The sequence below is a fragment of the Schistocerca piceifrons genome, chromosome 1 (genome assembly GCF_021461385.2).
Source record: "Schistocerca piceifrons isolate TAMUIC-IGC-003096 chromosome 1, iqSchPice1.1, whole genome shotgun sequence".
NCBI classification, from domain to species: Eukaryota; Metazoa; Arthropoda; class Insecta; order Orthoptera; family Acrididae; genus Schistocerca; species Schistocerca piceifrons.
The window spans coordinates 204,311,286-204,334,942 of NC_060138.1; the positions used below are offsets into that span (position 1 = coordinate 204,311,286).

The 23,657-nt window shown below is 39.0% G+C and overlaps 1 protein-coding gene across 1 annotated transcript in view; it reads left to right on the plus strand.

Annotated features, from left to right (window-relative positions):
- LOC124799730 (Fanconi anemia group I protein-like) overlaps positions 1 to 23,657 on the plus strand; it is a 278,348-nt gene that overhangs the window by 170,235 nt on the left and 84,456 nt on the right. Inside the window, exon 16 of the mRNA XM_047262946.1 lies at positions 13,349 to 13,519. Within this exon, the coding sequence (XP_047118902.1) occupies positions 13,349 to 13,519 (171 nt within the window). The remainder of the gene's footprint in view (positions 1 to 13,348; positions 13,520 to 23,657) is intronic.

Below are 23,657 nucleotides of genomic sequence, written 5' to 3' on the forward strand. Positions count from 1 at the left end.
TAAAGTATCTTGTGCTAGGAAGAGAGAATTCTTATGTGATTCAGAGAACAATCAGTAGTTGATATTTGAAACACTATTACAATCAGTGTTGTTGAATCCTTCATGCTGCCATTACAAACTCAAAACTCGTGTACTGTGCTCAGAAAATAAGCCACTCCAAGAATAAGGCAAAATTAAATTATTATATTATTTCGAACATTATTGAACAAGACCAAATACAACAAGTATTCCAAATTAAATTGAGCCTCCAGAAAATAGGTCTGGCAGAAATGGTGACACTTTGAAATCATTGGCCACCAAATTCAGTGATTACTTTAACAGACTACCTTGGGCATGCAAATAACTTTACAGTGATAGAACATAACATGTGGAGTGCTACAGCAGTTGGTACAGGGTCACGTTTTTATTAATATTATTTCTTTCCTTTCTCAGATGTTATGTCTGGTTAAAAATGGAAAGTGACGCGGACCTTGATCAAGCGTGACTTCCTTTTAACTGTAGGGTATATGTTACATTGCATTTAGGAACTTTCGGGTAATTACAGATTTCTGTAGTTGTATATATAACTTTGGATGTAGCTGTATTGCGTTGATGTACTGGTGGAGATTGTGTGGTATGACTCCTGTAGTTGATAGTATAATTGGTATAATGTCAACTTTATCCTGATGCCACATATCCTTGACTTCCTCAGCCAGTTGGATGTATTTTTCAATATTTTCTCCCATTTTCTTCTGTATATTTGTTGTATTGGGTATGGATATTTCGATTAGTTGTGTTAATTTCTTCTTTTTATTGGTGAGTATGATGTCAGGTTTGTTATGTGGTGTTGTTTTATCTGTTATAATGGTTCTGTTCCAGTATAATTAGTATTCTTCATTCTCCAGTACATTTTGTGGTGCACACTTGTATGTGGGAATGTGTTGTTTTATTAGTTTATGTTGTATGGCAAGTTGTTGATGTATTATTTTTGCTACATGGTCATGTCTTCTGGGGTATTCTGTATTTGCTAGTATTGTACATCTGCTTGTGATATGATCTACTGTTTCTATTTGTTGTTTGTAAAGTCTGCATTTATCTGTTGTAGTATTGGGATCTTTAATAATATGTTTGCTGTAATATCTGGTGTTTATTGTTTGATCCTGTATTGTAATCATGAATCCTTCTGTCTCACTGTATATATTGCCTTTTCTTAGCCATGTGTTGGATGCGTCTTGATCGATGTGTGGCTGTGTTAGATGATACAGGTGCTTGCCATGTAGTGTTTTCTTTTTCCAATTTACTTTCTTCGTATCTGTTGATGTTATGTGATCTAAAGGGTTGTAGGAGTGGTTATGAAATTGCAATGGTGTAGCTGATGTATTTATATGAGTGATTGCTTTGTGTATTTTGCTAGTTTCTGCTCGTTCTAGAAAGAATTTTCTTAAATTGTCTACCTGTCCATAATGTAGGTTTTTTATGTCGATAAATCCCCTTCCTCCTTCCTTTCTGCTTAATGTGAATCTTTCTGGTGCTGAATGTATGTGATGTATTCTATATTTGTGGCATTGTGATCGTGTAAGTGTATTGAGTGCTTCTAGGTCTGTGTTACTCCATTTCACTACTCCAAATGAGTAGGTCAATATTGGTATAGCATAAGTATTTATAGCTTTTGTCTTGTTTCTTGCTGTCAGTTTTGTTTTCAGTATTTTTGTTAGTCTTTGTCTATATTTTTCTTTTAGTTCTTTAATATTTGTATTATCTATTCTTATTTTTTGTCTGTATCCTAGATATTTATAGGCATCTGTTTTTTCCATCGCTTCTATGCAGTCGCTGTGGTTATCCAATATGTAATCTTCTTGTTTAGTGTGTTTTCCCTTGACTATGCTATTTTTCTTACATTTGTCTGTTCCAAAAGCCATATTTATGTCATTGCTGAATACTTCTGTTATCTTTAGTAATTGGTTGAGTTGTTGATTTGTTGCTGCCAGTAGTTTTAGATCATCCATGTATAGCAAATGTGTTATTTTGTGTGGGTATGTTCCAGTAATATTATATCCATAATTTGTATTATTTATCATGTTGGATAGTGGGTTCCGAGCAAGGCAGAACCAGAAAGGACTTAATGAGTCTCCTTGGTATATTCCACGCTTAAACTGTATTGGCTGTGATGTGATATTATTTGAATTTGTTTGGATATTAAGTGTGGTTTTCCAATTTTTCATTACTACCCCCATGAACCATGGACCTTGCCGTTGGTGGGGAGGCTTGCGTGCCTCTGCGATACAGATGGCCGTACCGTAGGTGCAACCACAACGGAGGGGTATATGTTGAGAGGCCAGACAAACGTGTGGTTCCTGAAGAGGTGCAGCAGCCTTTTCAGTAGTTGCAGGGGCAACAGTCTGGATGATTGGCTGATCTGGCCTTGCAACACTAACCAAAACGGGCTTGCTGTGCTGGTACTGCGAACGGCTGAAAGCAAGGGGAAACTACACCCGTAATTTTTCCTGACGGCATGCAGCTTTACTGTATGGTTAAATGATGATGGCGTCCTCTTGGGTAAAATATTCCGGAGGTAAAATAGTCCCCCATTTGGATCTCCGGGCGGGGACTACAAAAGAGGACGTCGTTATCAGGAGAAAGAAAACTGGCGTTCTACGGATCGGAGCATGGAATGTCAGATCCCTTAATCGGGCAGGTAGGTTAGAAAATTTAAAAAGGGAAATGGATAGGTTGAAGTTAGATATAATGGGAATTAGTGAAGTTCGGTGGCAGGAGGAACAAGACTTTTGGTCAGGTGAATACAGGGTTATAAATACAAAATCAAATAGGGGTAATGCCGGAGTAGGTTTAATAATGAATAAAAAAATAGGAATGCGGGTAAGCTACTACAAACAGGATAGTGAACGCATTATTGTGGCCAAGATAGACACGAAGCCCATGCCTACTACAGTAGTACAAGTTTATATGCCAACTAGCTCTGCAGATGATGAAGAAATTGATGAAATGTATGATGAGATAAGAGAAATTATTCAGGTGGTGAAGGGAGACGAAAATTTAATAGTCATGGGTTACGAATTCGAGAGTAGGAAAAGGGAGAGAAGGAGACATAGTGGGTGAATATGGATTGGGGGAGAGAAATGAAAGAGGAAGCCGTCTGGTAGAATTTTGCACAGAGCATAGTTTAATCATAGCTAACACTTGGTTCAAGAATCATAAAAGAAGGTTGTATACATGGAAGAATCCTGGAGATACTAGAAGGTATCAGATAGATTATATAATGGTAAGACAGAGATTTAGGAAGCAGGTTTTACATTGTAAGACATTTCCAGGGGCAGATGTGGACTCTGACCACAATCTATTGGTTATGAACTGTAGATTAAAACTGGAGAAACAGCAAAAAGGTGGGAATTTAAGGAGATGGGACCTGGATAAATTGAAAGAACCAGAGGTTTTACAGAGTTTCAGGGAGAGCATAAGGGAACAATTGACAGAAAAGGGGGAAAGAAATACAGTAGAAGAAGAATGGGTAGCTCTGGGGGATGAAGTAGTGAAGGCAGCAGAGGATCAAGTAGGAAAAAAGATGAGGGCTAGTAGAAATCCTTGGGTAACAGAAGAAATATTGAATTTAATTGATGAAAGGAGAAAATATAAAAACGCAGTAAATGAAGCAGGCAAAAAGGAATACAAACGTCTCAAAAATGAGATCGACAGGAAGTGCAAAATGGCTAAGCAGGGATGGCTAAAGGACAAACGTAAGGATGTAGAGGCTTATCTCACTAGGGGTAAGACAGATACTGCCTACAGGAAAATTAAAGAGACCTTTGGAGAAAAGAGAGCCACTTGTATGAATATCAAGAGCTCAGGTGGAAATCCAGTTCTAAGCAAAGAAGGGAAAACAGAAAGGTGGAAGGAATATATAGAGGGTCTATACAAGGGCAATGTACTTGAGGACAATATCATGGAAATGGAAGAGGATGTAGATGAAGATGAAATGGGAGATACGATACTGCGTGAAGAGTTTGACAGAGCACTGAAAGACCTGAGTCGAAACAAGGCTCCGGGAGTAGACAACATTCTATTGGAACTACTGACAGCCTTGGCAGAGCCAATCCTTACAAAACTTTACCGTCTGGTGAGCAAGATGTATGAGACAGGCGAAATACCCTCAGACTTCAAGAAGAATATAATAATTCCAATCCCAAAGAAAGCAGGTGTTGACAGATGTGAAAATTACCGAACTATCAGCTTAATAAGTCACAGCTGCAAAATACTAACACGAATTCTTTACAGACGACTGGTAAAACTGGTAGAAGCCGACCTCGGCGAAGATCAGTTTGGATTCCTCAGAAATGTTGGAACACGTGAGGCAATACTGACCCTACGACTTATCTTAGAAAATAGATTAAGGAAAGGCAAACCTACGTTTCTAGCATTTGTAGACTTAGAGAAAGCTTTTGACAATGTTAACTGGAATACTCTCTTTCAAATTCTAAAGGTGGCAGGGGTAAAATACAGGGAGCGAAAGGCTATTTACAATTTGTACAGAAACCAGACGGCAATCGTAAGAGTCGAGGGGCATGAAAGGGAAGCAGTGGTTGGGAAGGGAGTGAGACCGGGTTGTAGCCTCTCCCCGATGCTATTCAGTCTGTATATTGAGCCAGCTTTGAAGGAAACAAAAGAAAAGTTCGGAGTAGGTATTAAAATCCATGGAGAAGAAATAAAAACTTTGAGGTTCGCCGATGACAGAGACAGCAAAGGACTTGGAAGAGCAGTTGAATGGAATGGACAGTGTCTTGAAAGGAGGATATAAGATGAACATCTAAAAAAGCAAAACGAGGATAATGGAATGTAGTCGAATTAAGTTGGGTGATGCTGAGGGAATTAGATTAGGAAATGAGACACTTAAAGTAGTAAAGGAGTTTTGCTATTTGGGGAGCAAAATAACTGATGATGGTCGAAGTAGAGAGGATATAAAATGTAGACTGGCAATGTCAAGGAAAGCGTTTCTGAAGAAGAGAAATTTGTTAACATCGAGTATAGCTTTAAGTGTCAGGAAGTCGTTTCTGAAAGTATTTGTATGGAGTGTAGCCATGTATGGAAGTGAAACATGGACGGTAAATAATTTGGACAAGAAGAGAATAGAAGCTTTCGAAATGTGGTGCTACAGAAGAATGCTCAAGATTAGATGGGTAGATCACATAATGAGGAGATATTGAATAGAATTGGGGAGAAGAGGAGTTTGTGGCACAACTTGACAAAAAGAAGGGACTGGTTAGTAGGTCATGTTCTGAGGCATCAAGGGATCACAAATTTCGCATTGGAGGGCAGCGTGGAGGGTAAAAATCGTAGAGAGATACCAAGAGATGAATACACTAAGCAGATTCTGAAGGATGTAGGCTGCAGTAGGTACTGGGAGATGAAGAAGCTTGCACAGGATAGAGTAGCATGGAGAGCTGCATCAAACCAGTCTCAGGACTGAAGACAACAACAACGTGTTTTGGAACTGTATTAATTTAGGATCTACTTTCTATATTTCCAATATCTGTAGTAACCATGAGTGGGGTACACTATCAAAAGCTTTTTGGTAATCAATGTATGCGTAGTGCAGCGACCTTTGTTTAGTTTTAGCTTGATATGTCATCTCTGTATCTATTATGAGTTGCTCTTTACATCCTCGTGCTCCTTTGCAGCAGCCTTTTTGTTCTTCATTTATAATTTTGTTCTGTGTTGTATGTGTCATTAATTTCTGTGTAATGACTGAAATTAATATTTTGTATTTTGTTGGTAGGCATGTTATGGGGCGATATTTTGCTGGGTTTGCTGTGTCTGCTTGGTCTTTAGGTTTCAGATAAGTTATTCCTTGTGTAAGTGTATCAGGGAATGTGTATGGGTCTGCAATGTAATTGTTAAATAATTTAGTTAAATATGAATTTGCTGAGGTGAACTTCTTTAGCCAGAAATTTGCTATTTTATCATTTCCAGGGGCTTTCCAACTGTGCGTAGAATTAATTGCTTAGGTGACTTCATGTTGCAGAATTATCACTTCAGACATTTGGGTATCATCTTGGATGAGTCTGTTTCTGCTTGTATCCACCGTGCGTGTCTGTTATGTTGTACCAGGTTTGACCATATGTTGCTCCAGAACTGTTCCATGTATGTTATGTTTGGTGGATTGTCTATTTTAATGTGTGTGCTATCTATTGTCTGATAAAATTTCTTTTGGTTTGTGTTGAATGTTTGGTTTTGCTTCCTTCTATTTTCACTTTTTTTATATCTTCTAAGTCGTTTGGTCAATGCTTGTAATTTCTGCTTCTTTTCATCTAATTGCTCTATCGCTTCTTGTTGTGAGATTTTACCTAACCTTTTTCGTTTTTTGTCTGATATTTCATTTCTTATAAATTGTGTTAGCTGTCCGATGTCTTTTCTCAGTTTCTCTATTCTGATCTGTAGCCTGTGTTGCCATGCTGGTTTTATGGGTTTCTGCTGTGTGTTGGTTGGTTCTGATCTCTGCCTAGTGTGTATATTTAGTGCAGTGAGTGCTCCTACATAAACCAGTTGTTGTAGCTCTTCCATTGTTGTATTTTCATTTATTTTGTTGTGTATGATTGTGTTGATAGTTGTTATTGTTGTTTCAACTTGTGGGTTATTTGGTGGTCTATGCAAGAATGGTCTAATGTCTGTATTTGTGTCTTTGTATTCTATATATGTCAACTGAAATTTTTCTTCTGTATCTAACATGTGTGTCACTTCATGTTCTATTTGTGCTTGTTCTGGTGGCTGTCTTAAGATTTCGTTTTCCTCTGATTGTTTAATTGATGCGTGGTGTTCTTTGTTTGTTTGCTCTGGGATGTTTGAGTCCATTACTTTATTTTCTTCTTCTGATTGCACATTATTTTGTTCCAGTATTTGTTGTACTTTTTGTTTGATGTTTTATAATTCTGACTGTGGTATCCTGTTATTTTTTGATTACTACACGAATGTGATCAGCCAGTCGTTGTTCTGTTAAAAATTTTAATTCTGGGTATCTGGTAATAAATGTTGTGTATACTTGTGATCTGTATCCAGTTGTGCTGGTTCCTAAGTTTGTTGCTTGGTAATAACAGAACATGAGGTGTCGCTTAACTTCATCTGACCATCTCATCCTCTGTCTTTGTTTTCCTTCTAGAGTGGTTGCAGGAAGCATGTCCTGCAAAACACCTCTATTTGGATTTAAATCATTTTCCGTGTGGCTAGCAGTGTCGTTACCATTGTGGACGGGCATAGGGTTCAAGTGTCGTCCCCGTCCATGACAGCGCTTGTCCGAGGCTTCAGTAGTTCCATCCTGAACCAACTAATCACACTAAAAGGGGGGTTAGCCATATTAGTGGTTTGTTCTTTTCGTCGCCTTTTACGACTGGCAGAACATACCAAAGGCCTATTCTTTTCCCGAGCCTCCACGGGGTTTATTATTATTATTATTATTATTATTATTATTATTATTATTATTAACATACATAAGTGATGCTCCTATAGCTTTAAAGGGTAGTTCAAAAGCATACAAATCTATGGTCCAAGCTCAATCTTAGCAGACACAGCTCAGACGATACCTGAAAAGGCCTACAAATTATTTGCAGTGAACAGTTTGTCTTAACCTCACAAAGACTAATATTATGCAGTTTCAGGAAACTAATAATTACCTTTTAACAGCAGAAATATACGTTAATGGTCATATAGTTAATGAAGCATAGTGCATAAAATTGCTTGGGGTCCTGCTGGATAGCTCTTGGATAAACTAATCAAGAAGTGCAGTTCAGCATTACAATGCCCTTAGAAGCTTCTCCCATTGTGTTGACTTAAAGACAAGAATCTTAGCTTATTTTGCATAGTTCACTCCCTGTTCTTGTATGAAAATATTATCTGGGGCAATGCTCTTAAAGTCAATGAAATGTTTATTCAACAGAAGTGAGCAGGAAGAATATTGTGTAAAGTAGATAATTGTACATATTGCAGAAGCCCCCCCCCCCCCCCCCTTTTTTTTTTTTTTTTTTTTTTTTTTTTTTTTTTTTTTTCCTTCCTTAAGGGCCTTTTGTAATGAAACTCAGTTACAATTGAACTGTAACATACGAAGCCTGTTCAAAAGATTCTGGAACATTCATAATTTCATGCCAATGATGTGTTGGAGCAAAATGCTGTTGGCATCCCTATACATGCCTGTGTTTAATGTGTGACTGCCAGAAGTTTCATTGTTGTATGTCTGTTAGTTATTGTTCAGTGCTGTATTGAGTAGAACGTTATGTCACACAGTTTGGGAATTTCGAGATGGCAGAGTTAGAGGAGCAACGCGTCTCCATTAAATTTTGCATGATATTCAAGAAAACCTTTATAGAGACAGGCCAAATGATGCATAAAGTCCATGATGGTGGTTGCTTAAGCCGTTTTCAGTGTTATGAACGGTTCACACAATTTAAAATTGGCCGGATGGAAGTTAGAGACAACCACTGTTCAGGACTCCCTTTGACGTCTACCGACAATGCGGATGTCAGGATCGTCAATGTAATTATGCGTGTCAATTGAAGACTGACTGTCCAAGAGATTGCAGAAGAATCTAAAATTTCAGTTGGATCATGCCATGAAAACCTGACACAGCATCGTGGAATAAATTGAGTTGCCAGTATCATGGAATGCATTGAGTTGCCACCAAGTTCGTCCCATGGCTCATGAGTTATGACCTGAAAGACCTTCGCCTCAAAAACCGAGCTTTTGGATTGCGCAAACAAAAATGAAGTGTTCCTTAAGAGAATTACAACTGGTGATGAGTCATAGGTCTATGGTTATGATTTTGGGATCAAGATTATGATTATGATGTTGACATCAAGGTTATGGTTATGATGTTGACTTTAAGGTTCCTTCTTCACAGTAGGTCAGGAAAGGTTCTCCGAGACTAGAAAAAGCTCTCCAGTCAGGTCAGATGTCAAAGCCATGCCACTGATAGTTTTCTTTGACTTTGAAGGATTAGTTCATCATGAATTTGTGCCGCAGGGACAAACTGTTAATTGATGCTACTATTGGGATGTATTGTGATGCCTGCGAGAAAATTTGAGAAGGAAACAGCCTGAAATATGGCGAGACAATTCATGGCTCTTGCATCACAATTATGCATCTCCACATTCATCTCTGTTGGTGCGTAACTATTGCATAAAAAAAGAAATCACTGTGCTGCCTCATCCTCTGTACCCTCCAGACCTGGCCCCTGCAGACTTCTTTTTATTTCCATAGTTGAAAACCCTATTGAAAGGATGAAGGTTTGCAACCATAGGCAAAATAAAAGAAAATTCGCAGGTGGGGCTTCACGTGATCCAGCAAGAAGTGTCCCAAGACTGCTTCTGGAAGTGGAAATGGTGTTCGGAGTTCTGTATCAGTTGCGAAAGAGAGTATTTTGAAGGAGACCGTGCAAAATAGGTAAAAGGAAAGGATAGAAATATTTTGTGGACTAAGGTCTGGAATTTTTTGAACAGACCTTGTACACAGTCACAATACAAGACACAAAAATAATTTACATGTAGACCTTGCTTCCTTGCATAGCATTGAAACTAGACTCTGGTGGTAAGATATTTGACAAGCTCCTATCTAACGTAAAGCAAGTAATTTGGAATCCATAGAAGTTCAAAAGAAAATTAAGACATGTTTCAGTAACCATTCTTACTACATGTTATCTGAATGTCTAGACTCGGGAATTTAAAATTTCAGTTTTCTACATGGCAAGTAGCAGAGTTAGTTATAAAGTGGTATAACAAGTACTAATGTACTATAAATAGGACTGAGTAAGTGCAGCAACTTGATGTGGCATGGATTCAATAAGTCGTTGGAAGACCCCTGCAGAAATACTGAACCACGCCACCTCTATAGCCATCCATAATTGTGGAAGTGTTGCAGGTGCAAGGTGTTGTGCACAAACTGACCTCTTGATTATCTCCCACAGATGTTTGATGGGATTCACATAGGGTGATCTGAGTGGCTAAATCATTTGTTCGAATTGTCCAGGATGTTCGTCCAAGCAATCATGAACATCTGTGACCCGGTGACATGGCACATTGTCGTCCATAAAAATTCCATTGTTGTTTGGAGACAAGAAGTCCATGAATGACTGCAAATAGTCTCAAAGTAGCTGAACATAACCATTTCCACTCAATGATCAGCTTAGCAGGACCAGAGTACCTAGTCCATGCCATGTCAGCACAGCTCACACCATTATGGAGCCACCACTGTATAGTGCCTTGTTGACAATTTGGGTTCGTGGTTTCGTGGGGTCTGTTACTCACTTGAACCCTACCATCACCTCTTACCAACTGAAATCTAGACTTACCTGACGAGGCCACAGTATTCCAGTTGTCTAGAGTCCAACCGATAATGTTCATGAGCTCATGAGAGGTGTTGTAGACGATGATGTGCTGTTAGCAAAGGTTCTCGTGTTGGTCATCTTCTGCCATAGTCCATTAATGCCAAATTTTGCCACACTGTTCTAACAGGTACGTTCATCGTACATCACACAGATTTTTATGGTTATTCCACTCAGTGTTGCTTGTCTGTTGGCATTGACAACTCTACGCAAATGTCACTGCTCTCAGTCATTAAGTGAAGGTTGTCAGCCATTGTATTCTCTGTGGTGAGAGATAATACTTGAACTTTTTTTTTTTTTCAGCACACTCTTGACACTGTGCATCTGGCAATATTCAATTCCCTAAAAACTTCCAAAATGAAATGTCCCATGTGCCTAGCTGCAACTATCATTCTGTGTTCAAGGTCTGTTAATTCCCATCATGAGGACATAATCACATCAGAGACCATTACACATGAACCACTTGGGTACAAATGACAATTGCACTAGTGCACTGCCCTTTTATACCTTTTGTACACAATACTACTGTCATCAGTATATGTGCATATGTCTATCCCATAACTTAGGTCATCTCAATGTTTAATAAAACTAAAGACACAGTAGCTTTTTTCAAAGTAGCGCTTTACTTACTAGAACTGAATTAAATTTAGATGTTGTAAGTGTAAATAACATTAAGTAGTGTAGTGATAGTTTATTGTTAATGCAGTAAATGGATTAAGTTTCTATTATGTCTTCGTCTCATGTTAATGTATACCTTGACACATTCCATATCCCTGTAGTTTCCCCTTCTTGATGGGACCTACGGAACATGGCAAGTGGATGAATAAATGGGTAAATGAGTGAGTGAGTGGCTGACTGACTGAATATCTAAGAGGCAGCAGCTTGGCAATTTGCTTCAGCTATCATAGTTTCCACACAACTTTATTTTCGTTCCAAGATACATTTGCGCCCAAAATATCCAGTCAACTTTAGTCAGTTTCAAACTTTTATTATAATTTGTTCGGAAATCAGCAATGCTGTCTCTCTTCCTGCCAGTGACTAGCCGGACCCTCTCTCTTTCTCCCCCTCTCCCCCACCCCCTCTCACCCCTCTCTCTTTCTCCCCCTCTCTCTCTCTCTCCCCCCCTCTCTCTGTCTCCCCCCTCTCTCTCTGTCTCCCCCCTCTCTCTCTGTCTCCCCCCTCTCTCTCTGTCTCCCCCCTCTCTCTCTGTCTCCCCCCTCTCTCTCTGTCTCCCCCCTCTCTCTCTGTCTCCCCCCTCTCTCTCTGTCTCCCCCCCTCTCTCTCTGTCTCCCCCCCTCTCTCTCTGTCTCCCCCCCTCTCTCTCTGTCTCCCCTCCTCCTCTCTCTGTCTCCCCTCCTCCTCTCTCTGTCTCCCCCTCCTTCTCTCTCTGTCTCCCCCTCCTTCTCTCTGTCTCCCCCCCCTCCTTCTCTCTGTCTCCCCCCTCCTTCTCTCTGTCTCCCCCCTCCTTCTCTCTGTCTCCCCCCTCCTTCTCTCTGTCTCCCCCCTCCTTCTCTCTGTCTCCCCCCTCCTTCTCTCTGTCTCCCCCCTCCTTCTCTCTGTCTCCCCCCTCCTTCTCTCTGTCTCCCCCCTCCTTCTCTCTGTCTCCCCCCTCCTTCTCTCTGTCTCCCCCCTCCTTCTCTCTGTCTCCCCCCTCCTTCTCTCTGTCTCCCCCTCCTTCTCTCTGTCTCCCCCCTCCTTCTCTCTGTCTCCCCCCTCCTTCTCTCTGTCTCACCCCTCCCTCTCTCTGCCTCCCCCCTCCCCCTCCATCTCTCTGCCTCCCCCCTCCCCCACCCTCTCTCTGTCTCCCCCCTCCCCCTCCATCTCTCTGCCTCCCCCCTCCCCCACCCTCTCTCTGTCACCCCCCTCCCCCACCCTCTCTCTGTCCCCCCACCCCACCCCCACCCTCTCTCTGTCCCCCACCCCCACCCCACCCCCACCCTCTCTCTGCCCCCCCACCCCACGCCACCCCCCCACCCTCTCTCTGCCCCCACCCCACGCCACCCCACCCCCACCCTCTCTCTGCCCCCCCCCCGTTTCTGCCCCCCCCACCCCACCCCCACCCTCTCTCTGCCCCCCCACCCCACCCCCACCCTCTCTCTGTCCCCCCCCACCCCACCCTCTCTCTGTCTGTCTCTCCCTCTCTCTCTCTCTCTCTCTCTCTCTCTCTCTCTCTCTCTCTCTCTCTCTCTCTCTCTCTCTCTCTCCACTCCCACCCTCTCTCTCTCTCTCTCTCTCTCTCCACTCCCACCCTCTCTCTCTCTCTCTCTCTCTCTCTCTGTCTCTCTGTCTCTCTCTCTCTCTCTCTCTCTCTCTCTCTCTCTCTCTCTCTCTCTCTGTCTCTGTCTCTCTGTCTCTGTCTCTCTCCACCCCCACCCTCTCTCTCTCTCTCCCTCCCACCTCCTCTCTCCCTCCCCCCCCCCCCCCTCTCTCTCTCTCGCTGCTTCCATCAGTCTTGCATCAGTGATAAAGGAACTTAAGGTCATGAGATGTTAAGATCTAGTGACTTGTTAAATTGTTGTAAACTCATTTGTGAGGTAGTAATGACTACATAGTACAAAAGGAAGCACAGACAATAATAAAAAAATTACAATAATTCTGTTTTAACAATTTCCACAATCAACTGTTGCTTTGAGTTTGGATCTTGTTGAACTTGTTTCAGTACTGCATTCTTGCCACTGACTTGACATTCACTTCATTATACTTCTATTTGAGTTACACTTAAACGGAAATCGTAATCGCTATAACACGGCAAGCAGTGCATGGAGTTTCGAACTATTAACTGCTTTCTCATTACATATATGCTGTTGTCAACACCATTGATAGAAGATTTATGTAAGAAGATGACATATGAAAATGATGAAAGTAATGCAGCAGATATGTTCAGTGGCTTGTCACTTCATATGTTTTCTTGACAGAATTGATTAATAGTGTGCTTCTGGAACCACACCAGTAATGTTCAGTGGTTATCATAATTGTTACTTTTGTCATTTGTAGGTCACTTGGTCCTGCATCTGTTGAAGCAGTGGAATCACTGAAGAACCGCAGGGAATTTTATCAGTATGCGATGACAACTTCCCTGCAGCTGATTCAACAAGCAAAACAACTGAAAGCAGAAAATATGCATGTAAACATTGACCTGTACAGACACTGTACTACATTAGCAAGGTTTGTAGTTTTAACATATAGATACATCCTTGTATATTTTGGCTCTTTAGTGGTTTTATAACAAGTTACTAAATTGAGAACATAAATGCGATAATTTTGTTCCTTTGCTATAAGTTTCATCTGGATCAGATTTGTGAAATCTTTAGTGCAGGTCACCCACAAATAGTTACAGTGTGAATCTAAATTGTGTGTCTCTGTTGTAAACATCCTCTTCAACAGCTTTGCTAAGTGAAATAAATTAAATACACGATGATATTGTGACCTCATTCACAATGCACTGTACCAAACATTACAAACTACATTAATAGGTTAATTTGAAACTATATTTTGTAATCTGTGACAAGATACACTTCAGGAGAGTATTTAATCTTTATGCTTTTCCTGTAGCTTTTTGTATTTTGTTTGTGTATATACAAAGATAAATAGATTAGGACAAATTTTTGTGATGTTAATCACTTTTTGTTTTAGGAACACGTTAGTTCGGAACATAGTGTCATTGTGACATAACTTTAGTTCGCATGTTATCATTATGTATGTAGTAGTGGTATTGTTTTATCACAGATACTATCAAACATTTCAAGTTATACAAAACCGCATAAGCATGCTGCAAACCTAATTACATTATAAGTACATACAGTATTATTCTAATTTGTGCTAAAAGCTTATGAAGATGCATTTTTACCCTATCCCGTTCAAACAATTTCACTCACGTATTTCTCACTCGTGCATTTCACTCACTTCATATATTCCCAGATGAAAAATTGCCCAGACATGATCGCACAAATATCACACCAGTAACTAGTTTCAGGTCATTAACGAGCCACCTTAAGATCTAAAATACAGAAAATTGCCTTAAAAGGTGACTAATAACGATATAAATTTAATAATTAAAATTCTATTCTACGATACATACCAACATGAAATTACAATTTTGTTTTGGTGTATCAGCCACCAGGCATTATTCAGTGTCATAATCTATTGAACTGAATCGTTCTTATTAAATTGGAGGATCATATGGACAAATGTACATTGGAAAATTTATTAGAGCATGAAGAAAATGAAACAAACAAAAGTATATGAGGGAAGTAGTATCAGACCATTATCTTAAAAAGTAAACTAAACTCTGTCCGAACAGTCGAGAAGGCCCAACGGTAGTGACCAGCCGCTGTGTCATCCTCAGCCCACAGGCGCCACTGGATGTGGATATAGAGGGGCATGGGGGGGTCAGCACTGTGGAGGGGCATGTGGTCAGCACACTACTCTCCTGGCCATATGTCAACTTACGAGACCAGAGCCACTGCTTCTCGATCAAGTAGCTCCTCAGTTTGCCTCACAAAGGCTGAGTCATCCACCACCACCTAGAGACAAGGCTTCGGCAGAAAATTTGTAGCAGGTCATGACGTCATTCCAAGCGGGCCACCATTTTGTGTTTAGAAGCGGTTGTGTACCTACATGTTTGTTGGATTCTAGTGCTCAGGGTGTATACAACCCGGGAGATCTGGGAAAAACCCGGAAATGTTTTCATCCAGTAAAAACCCGGGATATTTTTAGAATTCCGGGAATTTTCATTGCTTTAGTTTTCACTTAAATTTTTGTGATTTTGACTGGTAAGAACCGATATTCTAACAAAGGATATTACTGTACCCCGTTACTTCAGAATAATACTTCAGCAATAAAACATAAACAAGAGAAAAAAACGAAAATAGCTTATATTGCAAAGGAAATGCGCCATATACAACATCGACACACAATGCTCATGCAAGCGTCAGCCAATTGAAAATGTATCAAAGGCTTTAGGAAGACTTCATAACAACAAATTGCCTCGAATGAGCGTGAAGTCGCAACTGTTTACATTTGATTTGTTTTAGCAGCTATGTGCTGGCTCTTGCGCATGCACAGTTGATTCACATTTGAGAAGTAGATTCTCCCACTTCTGGCTACAGGAATGTGGCTGTTGGCTGTGCAAGCAGTCGCAGCAAGCAGCTAGATGCTACTGGAAAAGGGGGCGCCAAATTCATATTCTTGAGGAAAAAAAACTTGTTTCACAAAGCTCCTAGCATCCAGCGCACGTTTGTCTATCGATTATTCATATGATTTTGAAATGCTTCCCTGTTGGTTTTTGAACATATTTTAAGTTGATTTCTGAATGAATCATAAGTTGACTTTTGAATAGTGTACGTGATGTCTCTGTCAGGAGAATCCTCGTCACATCTAGAAATAAACTTTCTGCAGACAAAAGGGGATGGGGCTATACAAGCTGAGCGGAGTAAAGCCAAACGGATGAATATCAATCATTGTCTGATTATGTGGTTCATTGAGTTTGCGAATGATCAGCGTTATTATAATTACTAGCGAAATCCATAGATTCAGACTACCAGAATGGAAATAAACGACTTACAGGAATAACAGGTGAGAAGATTACGTGTTTCCAAGACAGTGAAATTTTGACAGAAAAATTTTTTGGCGGGCCCACTACACTAGTAAGGACCAGTAGTATAGTTCCCCCCCTGCCGACTGTTGTGGCCGTGCGGTTCTAGGCGCTTCAGTCTGGACCGCTACGGTCGCAGGTTTGAATCCTGCCTCGGGCATGGGTGTGTGTGATGTCCTTAAATTAGTTAGGTTTAAGTAGTTCTAAGTTCTAGGGGACTGATGACCTCAGAAATTAAGTCCCATAGTGCTCAGAGCCATTTGAACCAGTACAGTCCCCGGCCAGCAGCCGCTTAAGTTCTATTCTGGAAGTAGTGCGGAAAATGCGTTGTACGAATACGAACGCCTAACTGGAAACTAATCGCGGGATAACTAAACCTGTGATTCTGGCAGGGTTAGTGAAGTTAAACGGCGAACAAATTTTGACAATGGCAGGAATAGCTACAGAATTGGTGATGACAAGATTGATTGCTAGAACGTGGAAGGAGAAGAAACAGGGACATCACACAAATTATGGAACAATAAGACGATTCCAAATTTGTATAAAAATTTCCTAATACTACTTTTCAATCTCATGCTTGAAAAGCTGGTGCGTATGAATGTAAATGTGGAACTATTTCGTATCGTACAGCTTTTTGCTTGTAGTAGGCCTAATAGGCATTTGATATTGGTACTTCGTGGATTATATTCTGTCATGTTATAAAAATGGCCATTTGTGCCAAAACAGTTTCGTTTATTTGGTGTGTTACAAAATTGATGCCATATTAGAAAGGCCTATTTTGTTTTATCTAGCAGACAGTGACAAAATAGACGTAATCTTGGGTATTATTTGTATTAACAGCTTTTTCAGTATTAGATAACGACATTTCAGTTTTTCATGTAGCAAAACGTTTGACGAACTTCGATGATGTAATAGAGTCTTTCCCAGAAAGGAAAGCACGCCATGTAAAGCTGAAGCAAGATTAGAGAAAAAAATGCTAGGAGATAAGGTTTGAAGAAATGTGTAATTTCTTGCTTATCTCTTGTCAGTATTGGTTTTATATATCCTATATTTAATTTTATGCCACACAAAACAGCAAGTTATTAACTAATAGGCAATAAAGAGTTCAGGTTTTCTGAAGAGTTCTTATTCTGTCGATTACAAATAATCCCATCCACTATTAATTGCGAGTATTTTTTTAAATAAAAAAATAAAAGAGGGGCAGGCTGTCAAACCGGCCAACTGGGAGCAGGAGAGGCACCACAGGACATTTCAGTTTCCACTCTCCTGAATATAGTTTGGACGTGCGGTAGAAAAATGCTTTATGAAGAGGCGTGGTACTGCACTTTGGCATACTTAAGACCAAATAATGTCTTACATTTCGTCGAATACGTATGTTTTATGTTTCAGGCTTTTCCGAAAGATGTGAGCTACGAACTGAACATATTTTGAAAATCCGATTTTTTTTTTTTTTTTTTTAAGTATTGACCCAGCTCGCAAATGTCGAAATGTCGTAGATCCGGGGCTGATGCGCAGTGCAGTCTGAGTTATAGTGGGTAGACTCCACGTGACTCGTGTTTACATTTAGTGATGTTGCTGTTTCCCCTTCGTTTACTCTCACGTCAAATGAAAACAAAATGGATATATGTGGCTGGGGCCTATCAAGTGAATTAAAACACATTCACATAATTACGGAAGGCTAAAGTATGTCATAACTTCCAGATTTTATTTTATTTCCACCTTTCTGACAGTCTAATCAGCTTGCGGAACAATGAAGTTGTTTCTGTCTGTTTGCTATAGAAATTTGACTTTTGTTAACCTTTTTCGCATAGACAGTCAATGTATTTGAAACTAAATTTTTAATTCCACAGTACTGGCTAGTTTCAACTGTTCGCTGCATTTCAAGTGCACGTTTTAATTTTCTAGAACGTATGGCATTATGCCATAATAAAGAACCAAACATGATGTAATACAGTACTGGTGCTCCAAGACAATTTACATCCCGAAATCCACACTGAAAAGCTTAATATCAGGTCAAGGTCTACTTCATAGGGAATCTGGACATACGAATGTGCACTTTAAGTATGCACTTTAAATGTGCACATTTTAATATGGTTCACAAAATTCCGATGCTCTTGGAGTATCATCTCATGCCTTGTTTCTTTTATGACATAATGTATGATCTTTCAATGTTTTACATGTAAGTACATAAGGGCTTCCTACGTCATTATAGCTACCCAAGTGCGGTGTCGCTTGTTATCTGCACTCTCTGGCAACTGCTGAAATGAACTTTTTTCTAACAGGTCGCGGGGAAATATTGCGAATAGTGGTTTGAAAAGCGTTACTTTCAAAGTAAATATCCTCTTAGGTAAGTTGAACTACGTGCAAGAATGTACCATGAATTTATTAAATCACAGAGTGTTTGACTCTCATTTAAAAATCAACTCTTTGATGATGAACCATTTAGAAGAATTTCGAACCCTGAAGATCAGACATTTATGTCATTATTAAAAATTTTACTGACACATTTGTGTGATATATCTTAAAGTGTAACACGCACAAAAAAGATCAACAGTATATGCAAAATCTTAGCTTCTCTTGCATCTTGAGACCAATATTATATGTGAAAACTTTTCTTTTCTTGTTGCAACACTATGTATATTAATTTAAACTATTAACTTTCCCTATTCGTGTGTTGGTGTTACTTAACAGTGATGTTGCTGTTGGCTGACTACATCACGTGTCTTACACTCTGAATATCCGCTGTCATCGGCTGGCAAGATCACTTGACATGAGCTACGAACGGCTTACAAAAGCGCATCGAAATGAGATTAGTAACAAATTAAGGGTCACAGTCTGGATGAGATGCAAATTTGGGAATGATTCGGAAAGTAACATGCGGTGTTTGGTGGAATTCCAATGTATACTTTCATAATACGAAAATACGCAGCGTACATGTTGCTGCACATCAAAGATTTTTCCAAAACGTGTCTTTTTTCCCTGAGTTTCGTTTTCTAAAGTGTTGGGAAATTGTACACCTGTGTACAAAACCATAACCATTAAAAGGATTGATACGGGAAAATATACTGTCACCCGGGAGAAAGTGTGTTTTTAACCGGGAAATCCAGGAAAAATCCGGGTTTTTTCTTCCCTTGTCCACACATACACCCTGAGTGCTACATTTATGCTTAAAACTAGCGATTATAGTGTTTACTTCTAGTGAATCTACTGTGAACATGGTTTACAAATGTTGTGTACCAAGGTGCCATGGGAATCACAGAACTGGACCGAAAGTAATGTTGTTTTCCTTTCCTAAAGATTTGAATCTGAGTCAGAAATAGCTTTCAGCAATTTATTTGGACAATTTCCAACCCACTCAGCACACGAAGGTATGGAAAACCTATCTACTTAGTACTTTTTTTCCTAGTGGGATACCTTAAATTTTCGATGCATTTGACTAAAATTGTGAACAAAAGTTCACAGTAAATAGTATTCATTTTCAAGTGGCTTAATTTTGATTTTGAAAACAAAATATAAATTTGTGGCTTGTGTTACATTTTATTCGTGTTTAAATTTCTCTGCAATTTGTGTTTTGTTACACATTACCGATAAGTTGTATTCTTTATTTGTGAGTGGGTGTTGTGTTGGTTTTCTCTCTCGCATTAGTTAGCATGAGTGCTAACGAATGTTGAAACTGCTGTTTTCATGTTTAAAAAGCGATGTCTCTGTAAGAAGATTATCTATGTTGTTCTTCGGTGTGTTAGTTTTTCCCATTATTAGGCATTCACAATCATTGGCTTTGCCAACTCATAACCAAATACTCATCTTTCAACCTAACCTACACTTCTGGTTACGCTGCAGAATTGGTGTCATCACAACCAGATTTCAGTGGTGTCCTGTATCTTTTGAGCCGCCTCATATAATCTGTCTGGTATCTTAATTGTTCCATTTAGTTAATTGATATGTCAAGTGTTACTTAGTTCATACAGCAGAGTTTGCTACGGAATGTTTAGTTGATATCATCTTAACATACTTCCAGTTGGATGGTCATGACTCTTGTTGAGGTGTGTCATTTATGTTGATATCTGTACAACTTTATTTTGTGTTTGGCATGCATTTGCTTTGCAGTTGTTCTTCTATCCAAACACGAAACTTGTGCTATATCAAGACCCTCATTCAGTGTTACCTGCAATGACACAGTTTTAATATGTGCTGGCATAAATAATGTAGTAGTTGCTTATTCCACTCACAGTTTGGAATAGCTTAATATTGGACACAGTAGTTGGCCTCCATTCCCAAATTTGCATCTCATCCAGACTGTGACCCTTAATTTGTTACTAATCTCATTGTTTTTTTAAAACTTTACTTATAAATCCCATTGGCAGTATGAGGCTGTGTGCCAGACGTGGAGGGCACATGGGTTTAATCTACTAGAAACATTCATAACAGCACACACTTTGGAACCGAGTGAAAAGTTTGTTCTTGAACTGTCATATTAGTGTAAAGTTTGTCACTCTCTCAGTTTTAAGAGACGTTCTTCTATTAGAATGCAAAGTGAAAGTAGTTTCTGCCAGTAACTGTAGAATCATGTGTTACAGAAAATCACTTTGGGTCAGTCCCTTGACAGCATTAAAATACAGAGTAGGTGTTTCATGCACTCAGTTTAATTGAAACACTTAATTCTAAGATTTATGCAGCAGGAATAAAGTTAAAGAGTGCTACAGTTTCTTTTCTTAAGGTGGCATTTATATAGTAATCGAGGTAAAGTACTCCCCCACCTATTTACATGGAGAGTATTTGTGCAAACATTAAGGAATATTTTGTTGCTGCATTTTATTTGAATGTCCAGGATGTTGTATCATACACCATTCAGTTTAATTTGGAATCAGTGTAAAATCATTACAGTTTTGATTTATGTTGTAAATCTTTAGTTAATCCCAGAATTAGTTCCTCTGATTTATTTTGTTTACACATAAGTTCATTACAAGGAAACCGGTCTGCTTCTAGCTTATGGCAGGGTTTTAAGCAAATGTTGCATAGGTGTGCAGTAACAATAGAAAAGAGATGTTTCAGTTGCGGATCAGGTATGCAGTTGTAATGTGAGGTTGCTCTGATATCTCGTCATACTCAGTATTACCATTACTTATTACTTTCCAATGACTAGCTACATTTTCACTTTGTTGAATGTTCTTCGGTAGTCCATCATCCCAGTGACACCTTTATATCATGGTGCAAACATTCCAGTAAATGTTTGTTGCTCTATTACTCTGTCTGAGTTACTACATTTGTCAGCAACACAAGTCATATTTAGTCACAAGTATTAAATTTAATAGACAGTAAGACTGGTAATGTTATATGCTTCTGACATGTTTTGCAACTGTTTCATTTTTCACGAAATACAATATATCAAATGTGTACAACAAATCAATCATTCTGTGTAATTCCACGGAATATAGAAAAGGCTTGCTGCCTTTTAAAATGGAAATTGTGACAATTGTAATGGAACGAGGTTGTGCCCTGGATTTTGTAACAGCTTTTTCAGGAAGTACATGTATATATATCCAACTTAAATAAATTATTGTTCATTACTTATAGTATTTTATACATCCTACATTAACATAAACTATTAATAATTCGCTGCGGTCGCAGGTTCGAATCCTCCCTCGGGCATGGAATGTGTGTGATGTCCTTAGGTTAGTTAGGTTTAAGTAGTGCTAAGTTCTAGGGGACTGATGACCTCAGATGTTAAGTCCCATAGTGCTCAGAGCCATTTGAACCATTTTTATTAATAATTATATTATTTAAAGCATGCTGAGGACTACAACACTGATGTTACAGTAATTTGTCTACATACTACAAAGAATTAAACTTGCTGTAGTCACCAGCAGATGTTTCTTATCTATCCCTGGAGTTACTGAAAATGTGAATTATAGTGTCCCTTGTCCTGAAGTTTAATAGAATTCTTCGTATCATATACAGCATTCCATTTGCTTTACAGGATAGCTCGATTCCCTTGGTGATTCACTGTCTCCTTCGGTTATTTAGGTAAACACTTAATGAAATTCTCGTAGGAAATACAGCTTCAAACAATGGAATAAATTAATCTAGAAATAGGTTACATTTATCATTGATGTTTTTAGCTTGATACATTGTCTCATTCCAACTGCTGCAAATGTCTGTTGAAGGTTTGCAGATTTTCACTGTTGCCTTATATACAGGTCCTATTGATAAAACTACTGTTATTTGCAGGGCTTACAGCATTCATTTTGAACAGCTGACCATCATGGCCAGGAAGACATAAATTTTCACTTACACGTATGTTGCTAATTCTTTTATGTGCAGAGTATTGTCAATCAGGCTTGTAAAGTTCTTTGCAACTCTTGTGGGAAAGTCAACAACCACACTTAGCTCATTACATGCTCAAAATCTGCCATATTTTTACAGGAAAGAACATTTACATTACAATAACAAAGCATGATTATTTTTATTTCTGAGAACAGGTGAGTTAAAAGTGATTGCTTGGGGACTGTACTCAGCCTTCCTGAGGGAGCTCTGTAAAGAGCTACTACATAAATAGGCAGTGTATTAACAAGGAATTAAATGCAACCATTCTCAAACTGTTGAACAATACAATTTTTATGCCCATTTTGTATACAAACTTGTACTAAACTTGCAAATGTAAAACTACAAAATGAAACATTATTTTATTTAGGATCAATATTTTATTTAGGATACTGTAGGGAGAGGAATTTCATATTGTACACAGTATTGGTGCAGACTTTTTTCAAGTGAGTGCAAATAATAGTCGTCTGGTCCAGAAAGACTGTAGTTTACCGCAGCGTATTTTTCACAAGTTATCCTGTTTTCTCATATATATCGCAATATTATTTACATCCCACACTCATACTGTTTTCACTGGCTATTGATAAGTCTTAAGCAATTACATTGTCAGTAAATAAAAAAAATATATATAAACTATAGCTTCTGCTATATCGCAATAGATAAAGTTCCGTATTTTAACCATACGGCAAAGTACTGTCCTCTTTGCGTGATATCATTTGGCAAAATTTCATTTCGGTTCCTCCAACGGTGTGCAAGATATGAGAGGCATTCTGAATGTTTCATTCTCGCAAGCCTTCTCTCTAGGTGGTGGTGGTGCATCCCGCTTGCCAACAGTGCACGGCATACCGGATGGTTGATCATCCAAGTACTAGCCCAGTCCAACAATGCTTAACTTCAGTGATCTGACGGAAACCGGTGTTACCACCACGGCAAACCCGTTGGCCAGATTATTATCTTACCTAAGGTAAAAAGTTGTCGTTTTTATGACTGGCTATTTATCACATATCGATCCAGGATTCATATCGCCACATTTCTGTGTTAATACAAAATGATTGACGGCAGCAACAGTTACATAGTGCCTATGTGGATATAAACAAAATGTGAGTAACGTAAATAAGGTGAAACTGTACTGTGACTGTCAGAGAACTGGCTAATATGTAGTGTCATGACTACAAGGAAACACTAATTGCCAGATGGAACTACCAACTATCTAGTTTTATAAACTCGTGACTTTACAACAAGGCAAAGAATGACAATATAATGGATATTTATACAAGATTTACATTTTATAAGATGCAAGAAACTATGTTCAATTTCACCAACTCTATAGTAAACTATTCCAAACATTACACGTTCATTAACTAATACAAAATCATGAACTTAAAAACA